This window comes from Salmo trutta, chromosome 21, assembly GCF_901001165.1.
Source record: "Salmo trutta chromosome 21, fSalTru1.1, whole genome shotgun sequence".
NCBI classification, from domain to species: Eukaryota; Metazoa; Chordata; class Actinopteri; order Salmoniformes; family Salmonidae; genus Salmo; species Salmo trutta.
The window spans coordinates 50,386,305-50,400,436 of NC_042977.1; the positions used below are offsets into that span (position 1 = coordinate 50,386,305).

The 14,132-nt window shown below is 47.9% G+C and overlaps 1 protein-coding gene across 1 annotated transcript in view; it reads left to right on the forward strand.

The window, feature by feature from the left end:
- zzz3 (zinc finger, ZZ-type containing 3) overlaps nucleotides 1–13,160 on the forward strand; it is a 43,114-nt gene extending 29,954 nt beyond the window's left edge. Inside the window, exons 4-12 of the mRNA XM_029706069.1 lie at nucleotides 617–764; nucleotides 1,152–1,270; nucleotides 1,928–1,999; nucleotides 3,675–3,776; nucleotides 4,267–4,362; nucleotides 6,126–6,275; nucleotides 6,668–6,802; nucleotides 10,325–10,425; nucleotides 11,903–13,160. Of these exons, the coding sequence (XP_029561929.1) occupies nucleotides 617–764; nucleotides 1,152–1,270; nucleotides 1,928–1,999; nucleotides 3,675–3,776; nucleotides 4,267–4,362; nucleotides 6,126–6,275; nucleotides 6,668–6,802; nucleotides 10,325–10,425; nucleotides 11,903–12,047 (1,068 nt within the window). The 3' untranslated portion in view covers nucleotides 12,048–13,160. The remainder of the gene's footprint in view (nucleotides 1–616; nucleotides 765–1,151; nucleotides 1,271–1,927; nucleotides 2,000–3,674; nucleotides 3,777–4,266; nucleotides 4,363–6,125; nucleotides 6,276–6,667; nucleotides 6,803–10,324; nucleotides 10,426–11,902) is intronic.
- The last annotated feature ends 972 nt before the right edge of the window (nucleotides 13,161–14,132 follow it).

Below are 14,132 nucleotides of genomic sequence, written 5' to 3' on the forward strand. Positions count from 1 at the left end.
TGCACTAGTGAGTTTGAGCATTTCATTTAGGATGCCATCAGGTCCGCAGGCTTTTTTAAATTTGAGAGCCTGAAGTTTCTTATAGAGCTCCTGGTCAGTAATTGGGGAGTCCAATGGGTTTTGATTGTCCTTTATAGCTTTTTCTAATCCATTCAACTTCTCATGGATTTGGCGTTGTTCTGCGTTTGTGTCAATTTGAACGGTGTTGTAGAGTGTTTATCTGTCTGTCTCTCGTCTGTCTGTCTCTCGTCTGTCTGTCTCTCGTCTGTCTCTCTCTCTCTGTCTCTCTCTCTGTCTCTCTCTCTCTCTCTCTCTGTCTCTCTCTCTCTCTGTCTCTCTCTCTCTCTCTCTCTCTGTCTCTCTCTCTCTCTCTCTCTGTCTCTCTCTCTCTCTCTCTCTCTCTCTCTCTCTCTCTCTCTCTCTCTCTGTCTCTCTCTCTCTCTCTCTCTCTCTGTCTCTCCTGTCTCTCTCTCTCTCTCTCTCTCTGTCTCTCTCTCTCTGTCTCTCTCTCTCTCTCCCCCAAAACAAGATGTTGTGTCTCACAATATGTCAGATGGAAGCTAATGTCTTGTTCTATGAGGTCACGTCCTGGTGACGTCTTACCTCTGACCCCCAGGTGGAACTGGGCATGCCGCGGCCCCAGAGAGTGGTTCAGCTGCCAGACATCTCATGGGACCAGTACACCTCAGGGCTGGGAGACTTCGAGAGGGAGTTCTGTGACAAGAAACGCAAAACCAGGAGACTCAAACTCATATTCGATAAAGGTACCGACAAGGCATCGTGTGAATTAATTACCAGAGGTTACCAGACTGACCAATCAGTGTTCTGTATTATTATTATAGTCAGGTTACCAGACCGACCAATCAGTGTTCTGTATTATTACTATAATCAGGTTACCAGACTGACCAATCAGTGTTCTGTATTATTATTATAGTCAGGTTACCAGACCGACCAATCAGTGTTCTGTATTACTACTATTACTATAGTCAGGTTACCAGACTGACCAATCAGTGTTCTGTATTATTATTATTACTATAATCAGGTTACCAGACTGACCAATCAGTGTTCTGTATTATTATTATTACTATAGTCAGGTTACCAGACCGACCAATCAGTGTTCTGTATTATTATTATTATTATTATTACTATAGTCAGGTTACCAGACCGACCAATCAGCCCCTTGGATCCCAAGGACAAGGAAGGTGAATCGTCGACCCTGTACTCTGCTCTGCCCTCTAGTGATGCTCTGGAGAACAGCAGCAACTCACAGGTAAACACACTGCCAATGGTTAAGGTTACACTACCCAACACACACACACACACTCACTCACACACTCACTCACTCACTCACTCACTCACTCACTCACACACTCACTCACTCACTCACTCACTCACTCACTCACACACTCACACACTCACTCACTCACTCACACACTCACTCACTCACTCACTCACTCACTCACTCACACACTCACTCACTCACTCTAACCTGTCTGTCTGTCTGTCTGTCTGTCTGTCTGTCTGCCTGTCTCTCTCTAACCTGTCTGTCTACCTGTCTCTCTCCTGTCTGTCTACCCGTCTCTCTCTAACTTCGTCTGTCTGTCTGTCTGTCTGTCTGTCTGTCTGTCTGTCTGTCTGTCTGTCTGTCTACCTGTCTCTCTCTAACCTGTCTGTCTACCTGTCTCTCCCTAACCTGTCTGTCTACCCATCTCTCTCTAACCTGTCTGTCTACCCGTCTCTCTCTAACCTGCCTGTCTGTCTACCCGTCTCTCTCTAACTTGTCTGTCTACCTGTCTCTCTCTAACCTGTCTGTCTACCCATCTCTCTCTAACCTGTCTGTCTACCCATCTCTCTCTAACCTGTCTGTCTACCTGTCTCTCTCTAACCTGTCTGTCTACCCGTCTCTCTCTAACCTGTCTGTGTCCAGATGATCCGAGGGCGGCTGTGTCACCAGAGTAAACCTGACACCTTTAACCAGCTGTGGACCGTAGAAGAACAGGTACTGACGTGTGTGTGTGTGTGTGTGTGTGTGTGTGTGTGTGTGTGTGTGTGTGTGTGTGTGTGTGTGTGTGTGTGTGTGTGTGTGTACATGTGCTAAATGCTTTACACTGAGAGTACAGTTGGCCATGTACTTTAGTATTGCCAGTGAAACAGTATAGCTTCCGTCCCTCTCCTCACTCCTACCTGGGTTCGAACCAGGAACACATCGACAACAGCCACCCTCGAAGCAGCGTTACCCATCGCTCCACAAAAGCCGCGGCCCTTGCAGAGCAAGGGGAACAACTACTCCAAGTCTCAGAGCGAGTGACGTCACCGATTGAAACGCTATTAGCGCGCACCCCGCTAACTAGCTAGCTGTTTCACACCGGTTACACCAGCCTCATCTCGGGAGTTGATAGGCTTGAAGTCATAAACTGCTCAATGCTTGAAGCACAGCGAAGAGCTGCTGGCAAACGCAGGAAAGTGCTGTTTGAATGAATGCTTACGAGCCTGCTGCTGCCTACCACCACTCAGTCAGACTGCTCTATCAAATATCAAATCATAGACTTAATTATAACATAATAACACACAGAAATACAAGCTTTAGGTCATTAATATGGTCGAATCCGGAAACTATCATTTCGAAAACAAAACGTTTATTTTTTCAGTGAAATATGGAATCGTTCCGTATTTTATCTAACGGGTGGCATCCCTAAGTCTAAATATTGCTGTTACATTACACAACCTTCAATGTTATGTCATAATTATGTACAATTCTGGCAAATTAATTACGGTCTTTGTCAGGAATAAACACAGTTTGCAACGAGCCAGGCAGCATATACCCTGACTCTGCCTGCACTGAACGCAAGAGAAGTGACAATTTCCCAAGTTTAATATTGCCTGCTAACATGAATTTCTTTTAACTAAATATGCAGGTTTAAAAATATATACTTGTGTATTGATTTTAAGAAAGGCATTGATGTTTATGGTTGGGTACATTTGTGCAACGATTGTGCTTTTTTCGCAAATGCGCTTGTTAAATCATCACCCGTTTGGCGAAGTAGGCTGTGATTCGATGATAAATTAACAGGCACCGCATCGATTATATGCAACGCAGGACAAGCTAGATAAACTAGTAATATCATCAACCATGTGTAGTTAACTAGTGATTATGTTAAGATTCACTGTTTTTTATAAGATAAGTTTAATGCTAGCTAGCAACTTACCTTGGCTCCTTGCTGCACTCGCGTAACAGGTAGTCAGCCTGCCACGCAGTCTCCTCATGGATTGCAATGTAATCGGCCGTAATCGGCATCCGAAAAGGCCGATTACCGATTGTTATGAAACCTTGAATTCGGCCCTAATTAATCGGCCATGCCATGTACTCTGTTATAATCTCCACCTGGCACAGCCAGAAGAATACTGGCCACCCCTCATAGCCTGGTTCCTCTCTAGGTTTCTTCCTAGGTTTTGGCCTTTCTAGGGAGTTTTTCCTAGCCACCGTGCTTCTACACCTGCATTGCTTGCTGTTGGGGGTTTTAGGCTGGGTTTCTGTACAGCACTTTGAGATATCAGCTGATGTAAGAAGGGCTATATAAATACATTTGATTGATTTTCTGTGTGTGTGTGTGTGTGTGTGTGTGTGTGTGTGTGTGTGTGTGTGTGTGTGTGTGTGTGTGTGTGTGTGTGTGTAGAAAAAGTTGGAGCATCTCCTATTGCAGTTTCCTCCTGAGGAGGTGGAGTCTAAACGCTGGCAGAAGATAGCTGACGCCCTGGGAAACAGGACCGCTAAACAGGTCACACACACACACACACACACACACACACACACACACACACACTTACATTTCAAAGGTATGTGTGAGCAGGTCCTCAGAGAAACAGGTTATATATAACACCCTGATCTGGGTACAGGTCAGAGAAACAGGTTATATAACACCCTGATCTGGGTACAGGTCAGAGAAACAGGTTATATATAACACCCTGATCTGGGTACAGGTCAGAGAAACAGGTTATATATAACACCCTGATCTGGGTACAGGTCAGAGAAACAGGTTATATATAACACCCTGATCTGGGTACAGGTCAGAGAAACAGGTTATATATAACACCCTGATCTGGGTACAGGTCAGAGAAACAGGTTATATATAACACCCTGATCTGGGTACAGGTCAGAGCAACAGATCTCTGATGAAGGTGTTTGTCACAGTGTAAAAATATCTTTGAGCTGGAAGCCTGTTCTCCGTGTGTGTGTGTGTGTGTGTGTGTGTGTGTGTGTGTGTGCAGGTGGCCAGCCGCGTACAGAAGTACTTCATCAAACTAACTAAAGCAGGAATCCCTGTTCCTGGAAGGACCCCCAACATGTGCATGTACAGCAAGAAGGTATCTAGATATTCTCAAACCTCTCCTCTCCCCCAGACATTTTGTTGTTGTTCTGAACTGGCTTACCTTGGGTTTAGTTATATAACCAGCGCTGGGGTCCGTAGCCAGCGGGTTTAGTTATATAACCAGCCCTGGGGTCCGTAGCCAGTGGGTTTAGTTATATAACCGGCCCTGGGGTCCGTAGCCAGTGGGTTTAGTTATATAACCGGCCCTGGGGTCCGTAGCCAGCGGGTTTAGTTATATAACCGGCCCTGGGGTCCGTAGCCAGCGGGTTTAGTTATATAACCAGCCCCGGGGTCCGTAGCCAGCGGGTTTAGTTATATAACCAGCCCCGGGGTCCGTAGCCAGCGGGTTTAGTTATATAACCAGCCCCGGGGTCCATAGCCAGCGGGTTTAGTTATATAACCAGCCCCGGGGTCCGTAGCCAGCGGGTTTAGTTATATAACCAGCCCCGGGGTCCGTAGCCGGCGGGTTTAGTTATATAACCAGCCCTGGGGTCCGTAGCCGGCGGGTTTAGTTATATAACCAGCCCTGGGGTCCGTAGCCGGCGGGTTTAGTTATATAACCAGCCCCGGGGTCCGTAGCCGGCGGGTTTAGTTATATAACCAGCCCTGGGGTCCGTAGCCGGCGGGTTTAGTTATATAACCAGCCCCGGGGTCCTGTTATATAACCAGCCCCGGGGTCCGTAGCCGGCGGGTTTAGTTATATAACCAGCCCTGGGGTCCGTAGCCGGCGTGTTTAGTTATATAACCAGCCCTGGGGTCCGTAGCCGGCGGGTTTAGTTATATAACCAGCCCTGGGGTCCGTAGCCGGCGGGTTTAGTTATATAACCAGCCCTGGGGTCCGTAGCCGGCGGGTTTAGTTATATAACCAGCCCTGGGGTCCGTAGCCGGCGGGTTTAGTTATATAACCAGCCCTGGGGTCCGTAGCCGGCGGGTTTAGTTATATAACCAGCCCTGGGGTCCGTAGCCGGCGGGTTTAGTTATATAACCAGCCCTGGGGTCCGTAGCCGGCGGGTTTAGTTATATAACCAGCCCTGGGGTCCGTAGCCGGCGGGTTTAGTTATATAACCAGCCCTGGGTTCCGTAGCCGGCGGGCTTAGTTATATAACCAGCCCTGGGTTCCGTAGCCGGCGGGTTTAGTTATATAACCAGCCCTGGGGTCCCTAGCCGGCGGGTTTAGTTATATAACCAGCGCTGGGGTCCGTAGCCAGGGGTTTAGTTATATAACCATCCCTGGGGTCCGTAGCCAGCGGGTTTAGTTATATAACCAGCGCTGGGGTCCGTAGCCAGGGGGTTTAGTTATATAACCAGCCCTGGGGTCCGTAGCCGGCGGGTTTAGTTATATAACCAGCCCTGGGGTCCGTAGCCGGCGGGTTTAGTTATATAACCAGCCCTGGGGTCCGTAGCCGGCGGGTTTAGTTATATAACCAGCCCTGGGGTCCGTAGTCGGCGGGTTTAGTTATATAACCAGCCCTGGGGTCCGTAGCCGGCTGGTTTAGTTATATAACCAGCCCTGGGGTCCGTAGCCGGCGGGTTTAGTTATATAACCAGCCCTGGGGTCCGTAGCCAGCGGGTTTAGTTATATAACCAGCCCTGGGGTCCTTAGCCAGCGGGTTTAGTTATATAACCAGCCCTGGGGTCCGTAGCCAGCGGGTTTAGTTATATAACCAGCCCTGGGGTCCGTAGCCAGCGGGTTTAGTTATATAACTATGCGACGCAGGTAATCTTTAATCATTAGTAATCTGTTGTTTTTGTCTGTAGGTGTCCAATAAGAGGCAGCACCACCTGAACAAGCACCTGTACCGACCGTCTACCTTCCTGACGTCATATGAGCCTCCTGTCTATATGGATGAAGAGGATGAGAGAGCGGCCTACTATGGCTCCCTACAGGACCCCGATGGAGACGACACGGTACGACACACACTGACCACACGCCTCTCTCTCTCTCTGTCTCTGTCTTTCCCCTCTCTCTCTCTCTTTCCTCTCTCCTCTCTTTCCTCTCTCCTCTCTCTTTCCTCTCTCTCTCTTTCCTCTCTCTCTCTCTCTCTCTGTCTCTCTCATTTCCATCTGCTCCCTATGTCTGTAACCTTTAAGACCCAGCTGGTCGCTGTGCCCTGCCGGGAGCCACACGTGCTGAAAGTGCGTCAGCAGCAAAGCTCAGACAGTCATTCAGTGAAGGAAGCAGGGTGTTTGTCTTTAGTCGTGACCGTTCCTGTCACTACTAACACTCCTTTTCACAAACCTGACTCTTAGTCTGTCATACTAAAGAGTGTGTGTGTGTGTGTGTGTGTGTGTGTGTCCAGGATGAGGAGGGTGTACCTGTGGAGTTGAGACACCTGCCGGAGTACAAGGAGCTTCTGGAGCTGAAGAGGATGAAGAAACACAAATTGCAGGAGATCCAGGCTGAGAGTAGCATGGCCCTGCACCATGGATACAAGGTACACACACCACCGTGGATACAAGGTACACACACACCACCGTGGATACAAGGTACACGCATCACCGTGGATACAAGGTACACACATCACCGTGGATACAAGGTACACACACACACATCACCGTGGATACAAGGTACACACACACACACACACGCGTGTTAGGCCATACAAGCTCACAGAACTGGACCGTTGAGTGCTAAAAAGCGCAGCTCTAAAATATTGTCTGTCCTCGGTTGCAACACTCACTATCGAGTTCTAAACTGCCTCTGGAAGCAACGTCAAGCACAATAACTGTTAGTTGGGAGCTTCATGAAATGGGTTTCCATGGCCGAGCAGCCGCACACAAGCCTAACATCACCATGTGCAATGCCAAGCGTCAGCTGGAGTGGCGTAAAGCTCGCCGCCATTGGACTCTGGAGCAGTGGAAATGCGTTCTCTGGAGTGATGCTTCACCATCTGGCAGTCCGACGGACGAATCTGAGTTTGGCGGATAAGAGGGTGTGGTAGGGAGGTAGCTGACTGTCTCTACTGTCCTTCTATAACAATAGGGGGTGGTAGGGAGGTAGCTGACTGTCTCTACTGTCCCTCTATAACAATAAGGGGTGTGGTAGGTAGCTGACTGTCCCTCTATAACAATAAGGGGTGGTAGGTAGGTAGCTGACTGTCTCTACTGTCCCTCTATAACAATAGGGGGTGGTAGGGAGGTAGCTGACTGTCTCTACTGTCCCTCTATAACAATAAGGGGTGGTAGGGAGGTAGCTGACTGTCCCTCTATAACAATAAGGGGTGGTAGGTAGGTAGCTGACTGTCCCTCTATAACAATAAGGGGTGGTAGGTAGGTAGCTGACTGTCCCTCTATAACAATAAGGGGGTGGTAGGTAGGTAGGTAGGTAGCTGACTGTCCCTCTATAACAATAAGGGGGTGGTAGGTAGCTGACTGTCTCTACTGTCCCTCTATAACAATAAGGGGTGGTAGGTAGGTAGCTGACTGTCCCTCTATAACAATAAGGGGGTGGTAGGTAGGTAGCTGACTGTCCCTCTATAACAATAAGGGGGTGGTAGGGAGGTAGGTAGCTGACTGTCCCTCTATAACAATAAGGGGTGGTAGGTAGCTGACTGTCTCTACTGTCCCTCTATAACAATAAGGGGTGGTAGGTAGGTAGCTGACTGTCTCTACTGTCCCTCTATAACAATAAGGGGTGGTAGGTAGGTAGCTGACTGTCCCTCTATAACAATAAGGGGTGGTAGGTAGGTAGCTGACTGTCCCTCTATAACAATAAGGGGGTGGTAGGGAGGTAGCTGACTGTCCCTCTATAACAATAAGGGGTGGTAGGGAGGTAGCTGACTGTCTCTACTGTCCCTCTATAACAATAAGGGGGTGGTAGGGAGGTAGCTGACTGTCCCTCTATAACAATAAGGGGGTGGTAGGTAGGTAGCTGACTGTCCCTCTATAACAATAAGGGGTGGTAGGTAGCTGACTGTCCCTCTATAACAATAAGGGGGTGGTAGGGGGGTAGCTGACTGTCTCTACTGTCCCTCTATAACAATAAGGGGTGGTAGGGAGGTAGCTGACTGTCCCTCTATAACAATAAGGGGGTGGTAGGTAGGTAGCTGACTGTCCCTCTATAACAATAAGGGGGTGGTAGGGAGGTAGCTGACTGTCCCTCTATAACAATAAGGGGTGGTAGGGAGGTAGCTGACTGTCTCTACTGTCCCTCTATAACAATAAGGGGTGTGGTAGGTAGCTGACTGTCCCTCTATAACAATAAGGGGGTGGTAGGTAGGTAGCTGACTGTCTCTACTGTCCCTCTATAACAATAAGGGGGTGGTAGGTAGGTAGCTGACTGTCCCTCTAACAATAAGGGGGTGGTAGGTAGGTAGCTGACTGTCTCTACTGTCCCTCTATAACAATAAGGGGTGGTAGGTAGGTAGCTGACTGTCTCTACTGTCCCTCTATAACAATAAGGGGGTGGTAGGTAGCTGACTGTCCCTCTATAACAATAAGGGGTGGTAGGTAGGTAGCTGACTGTCTCTACTGTCCCTCTATAACAATAAGGGGTGGTAGGTAGGTAGCTGACTGTCCCTCTATAACAATAAGGGGTGGTAGGGAGGTAGCTGACTGTCCCTCTATAACAATAAGGGGTGGTAGGGAGGTAGCTGACTGTCTCTACTGTCCCTCTATAACAATAAGGGGTGGTAGGGAGGTAGCTGACTGTCTCTACTGTCCCTCTATAACAATAAGGGGTGGTAGGTAGGTAGCTGACTGTCCCTCTATAACAATAAGGGGTGGTAGGTAGGTAGCTGACTGTCCCTCTATAACAATAAGGGGTGGTAGGTAGGTAGCTGACTGTCCCTCTATAACAATAAGGGGTGGTAGGTAGGTAGCTGACTGTCTCTACTGTCCCTCTATAACAATAAGGGGGTGGTAGGGAGGTAGCTGACTGTCCCTCTATAACAATAAGGGGTGGTAGGTAGGTAGCTGACTGTCCCTCTATAACAATAAGGGGTGGTAGGGAGGTAGCTGACTGTCTCTACTGTCCCTCTATAACAATAAGGGGTGTGGTAGGTAGCTGACTGTCCCTCTATAACAATAAGGGGGTGGTAGGTAGGTTGCTGACTGTCCCTCTATAACAATAAGGGGTGTGGTAGGTAGCTGACTGTCCCTCTATAACAATAAGGGGGTGGTAGGTAGGTAGCTGACTGTCCCTCTATAACAATAAGGGGTGGTAGGTAGGTAGCTGACTGTCCCTCTATAACAATAAGGGGTGGTAGGTAGGTAGCTGACTGTCCCTCTATAACAATAAGGGGTGGTAGGTAGGTAGCTGACTGTCCCTCTATAACAATAAGGGGTGGTAGGTAGGTAGCTGACTGTCCCTCTATAACAATAAGGGGTGGTAGGTAGGTAGCTGACTGTCCCTCTATAACAATAAGGGGGTGGTAGGTAGGTTGCTGACTGTCCCTCTATAACAATAAGGGGTGTGGTAGGTAGCTGACTGTCCCTCTATAACAATAAGGGGGTGGTAGGTAGGTAGCTGACTGTCCCTCTATAACAATAAGGGGTGGTAGGTAGGTAGCTGACTGTCCCTCTATAACAATAAGGGGTGGTAGGTAGGTAGCTGACTGTCCCTCTATAACAATAAGGGGTGGTAGGGAGGTAGCTGACTGTCCCTCTATAACAATAAGGGGTGGTAGGTAGGTAGCTGACTGTCCCTCTATAACAATAAGGGGTGTGGTAGGTAGCTGACTGTCCCTCTATAACAGTAAGGCCTGAGGTTGCAGAGGGCCTGTATTCAGCCCTTAACCGTGTTATATTGGCCATATACCACAAACCCCAGAGGTGCCTCATTGCTAATTATAAACTGCTTACCAACAGAAATTGAACGGGAAACTTGTTTTCTTGCGTCATACCTGTGGTATATTGTCTGATATACACAAGGTTAAAATGCTGTTTCAGCCAATCAGCATCCATATTTCCCGGTTTATAATGGCATGTTAACCATGTGCTTCCGTGTCTCTCTGCAGTGTGACGTGTGTGGTGTGGAGCCTATCCAGGGTGTCCGATGGCACTGCAAGGACTGTCCTTCAGACAACGCTGTGGACTTCTGTTCCAACTGCTCCGACTGGTGAGTTCCTGCCTGGCTGGGGCTCTGTTCATCGGGCTAGAAATGGGTTAAAACGTTTTTTAAACACAGCCAAACGGGACTACGACTGAGGTCTGTCCAGTAGGATCCAAACGGGACAAACATTTTCAAACACGTGAAAAATAAATCGATTGTGTTGGACATACAAAAGGCTCATACTAGTGTGCCGGAGTTAGTTTTGTTCCCAATATGGCAACGCTTCATTTGAAGAGTACCTATACAGTCTTCATAAGTTAAACAATACATAACCCTTTCATAAAAACTATGTAAGCATTCATGAAATGTGTTTGTTTTGAGAAAACCTTTTTTCAAAACTCCATTCCACCAAAACAGGCAGAAATTTCAGACGGCCTCTTTTTTGTTTGTTTTTACCTTTTATTTAACCAGGCAAGTCAGTTCTTATTTTATAATGATGGCCTACCCCGGCCAAACCCTCCCCAAATATTCCAGACGACGCTGGGCCAATTTGTGCGCCGCCCTTAAGGGACTCCATATCACGGCCTGTTGTGATACAGCCCGGGATCAAACCAGGGGCTGTATTGACACCTCTGGCACTGAGATGATCGCTGCGCCACTCGGGAGTAAACAGCTCTAACACTAACAGATTTACAAACAGCTCTAACAGATTTATAAACAGCTCTAACAGATTTATAAACAGCTCTAACAGATTTAACAGATTTATAAACAGCTCTAACAGATTTATAAACAGCTCTAACAGATTTATAAACAGCTCTAACAGATTTATAAACAGCTCTAACAGATTTACAAACAGCTCTAACAGATTTACAAACAGCTCTAACAGATTTATAAACATCTCTAACAGATTTATAAACAGCTCTAACACTAACAGATTTATAAACAGCTCTAACAGATTTATAAACATCTCTAACAGATTTATAAACAGCTCTAACACTAACAGATTTATAAACAGCTCTAACAGATTTATAAACAGCTCTAACAGATTTATAAACAGCTCTAACACTAACAGATTTATAAACAGCTCTAACAGATTTATAAACAGCTCTAACAGATTTATAAACAGCTCTAACACTAACAGATTTACAAACAGCTCTAACAGATTTATAAACAGCTCTAATAAATTTACAAACAGCTCTAACACTAAAAGGGCATGATCATAATTTTCACAATTTCACAGTATTATTCCATCCTCATAGTGTGAAAATATATTTAAAATACAGGGGGGGGGACAGGACACGTTTTTGACTGCATTGGGCCTTTTAAGAACTAGTCTACCTTCCTACACTTTTTCCTAATGGCTGTTTATGAACCTACACATTAACGGCCTGTTGCTCGCTCTAATCATGCTACTGATATGTTCTCTCTCTTTGGAGGACAATTATTTGTTGTTGCAATTTTTACATTTGATAACTAGATAACTTTAACAGTTTCAATGGTTATTTATTAAAACCTCTTAACCCTTGTTTGTCCCCTCCTGCAGCCTGTACAAGACTGAGAGCCACATGCCAGACCACCATCTGGAGCCTGTCCATCACCATGAGACCTTCCTAGACATGGACTACTGTCTGGCTCAGACCCCTGGATATAACTACCTGGACCCCAACTACTACCCTGCTAACAGATGACGGGGGCCACAGACTGGCCCCTAAACTCCAGCCTATGCCTCAGCCCAGGGGCCATAGTTTTAGTTACACCCAAGGGTCCCTAGCATCCAGGTCCCACAGTTTCAGTCGATGGGCCACAGTCACTCAGCCTCAGCCCACACAGCTAGCCTACTACGACTGCTAGCCTACTACGACAGCTAGCCTACGACAGTTAGCCTCAGCTAGCCTTCAGATCCCAGGGGTCACAGTCACCCAGTCTCAGCCCACACAGTTAGCCTCAGTCCGCTAGGCTACGACAGCTAGCCTACTACGACAGCTAGCCTCCATATCCCAGGGGCCACAGTCACCCAGCCCACACAGCTAGCCTCAGTCAGCTAGGCTACGACAGCTAGCCTACGACAGTTAGCCTCAGCTAGCCTCCATATCCCAGGGGCCACAGTCACACAGCCTCAGCCCACACAGTTAGCCTCAGTCAGCTAGGCTACGACAGCTAGCCTCCAGATCCCAGGGGCCACAGTCACACAGCCTCAGCCCACACAGCTAGCCTCAGTCAGCTAGGCTACGACAGCTAGCCTACTACAACAGTTAGCCTCAGCTAGCCTCCAGATCCCAGGGGCCACAGTTTCAGCTACACCCCAGCAAACTAGCCCCAGCAAGCTAGCCTCAGCAAGCTAGCCCTAGCGGCCCCTAGCCTCAGCAAGCTAGCCCCAGCGGCCCCTAGCCCCAGCAAGCTAGCCCCAGCGGCCCCTAGCCTCAGCAAGCTAGCCCCAGCGGCCCCTAGCCCCAGCAAGCTAGCCCCAGACTCAACCTACAGCAGTAACCAACTGGTAGTGTGTGGCTCATGGCGCCATGACTCATGGCTCTGTCTCTCAGACCCGAATCTTGACGTTTCTCACACCAGCTACTCTGCTCACCCCGCCCTGCTAGCCCAGCAGACTGGCAGGAATCCCATTCTGACGGTGGTGGTGGTGGTGGGAGGGGAGGAGGGGGTGCAACTGGCTGTCCCGCAGACTCCATTTTGGATCTAAGAAGAGGTCTGGGACACGCTCACTTCTCTGACCGGTTACCGTAACGACCAACAAACTGAACATAACAGTCTCTGAAAAATATACAAAAAAATCAAAAATAACACTATAAAAAAAATTAAAAACAATATGAAAAAGGCACACCGACATTCCTGACCGCCAAGAAAGACTGAAGGAGGGCCTTCCTCGTCCTCCTCCTCTCCCTCATACCGCTGTGTGCTGCTTGTTAACCTGGGGTGTGTTGATGGTAGTGTGGTGGTCTGGTTGGTGAGTGAATATGTTCCTAGATAGATAGATAGATATCTGTCATTGAGTATTTCTGGTCAATCAAACTTCTTCTGTTGTGAACTGAGGGGCTGGGTTGAGAAAAGAGCTTGATGCCGAATAGAGGCGTGTCTTTCATTCCTACTAGGTTTTAAACCAATCAGAAGACAGGCATTTTCTGATGTAACCCACACAGCGGGTGTTGTCTGATGAAGCCATGGTAACGGACCCCTGGCACACCTCCACCTCACGTCTCCGTGGAGATAATGTCAGCCAGCAGCTAGTCACCTCTCCTCTCTTCTCTTCCCCCTCTCCTCTCTCCTCTCTCCTCTCTCTTCTCTTCCCCCTCTCCTCTCTCTCCTCTTCCCCCTCACCTCTCTCTCTCCTCTTCCCCCTCACCTCTCTCCTCTTCCCCCTCACCTCCCTCCTCTTCCCCCTCACCTCTTCTCTTCCACCTCTCTTCTCTTCCCCCTACCCTCTCTCTCTCTCTCTCTCTCTCTTTCCCCTCTCTCTCTCTCTCTCTCTCTCTCTCTCTCTCTCTCTCTCTCTCTCTCTCTCTCTCTAAAATCTGTTCAGTAGCCAACAGAGAAGCACTAGAGCACAAAGAGCTGATGGAAGACTTGTGAAACTTAAACTTGTGATGAAAAATGAAAGTATATTGTTTTTCTTTTCAATGTGTTTGATGCTGTTGTTTGATCAGGTGTTTGATCACGTGCAGTAAGTATAAAAATAATAATAGTAGCCCAGTGGTAACTACGACGACAACGTAAAGCTAGTTGCCGTCTGTGGGCCATTTTTGTTTGTTTGATGAATCAAT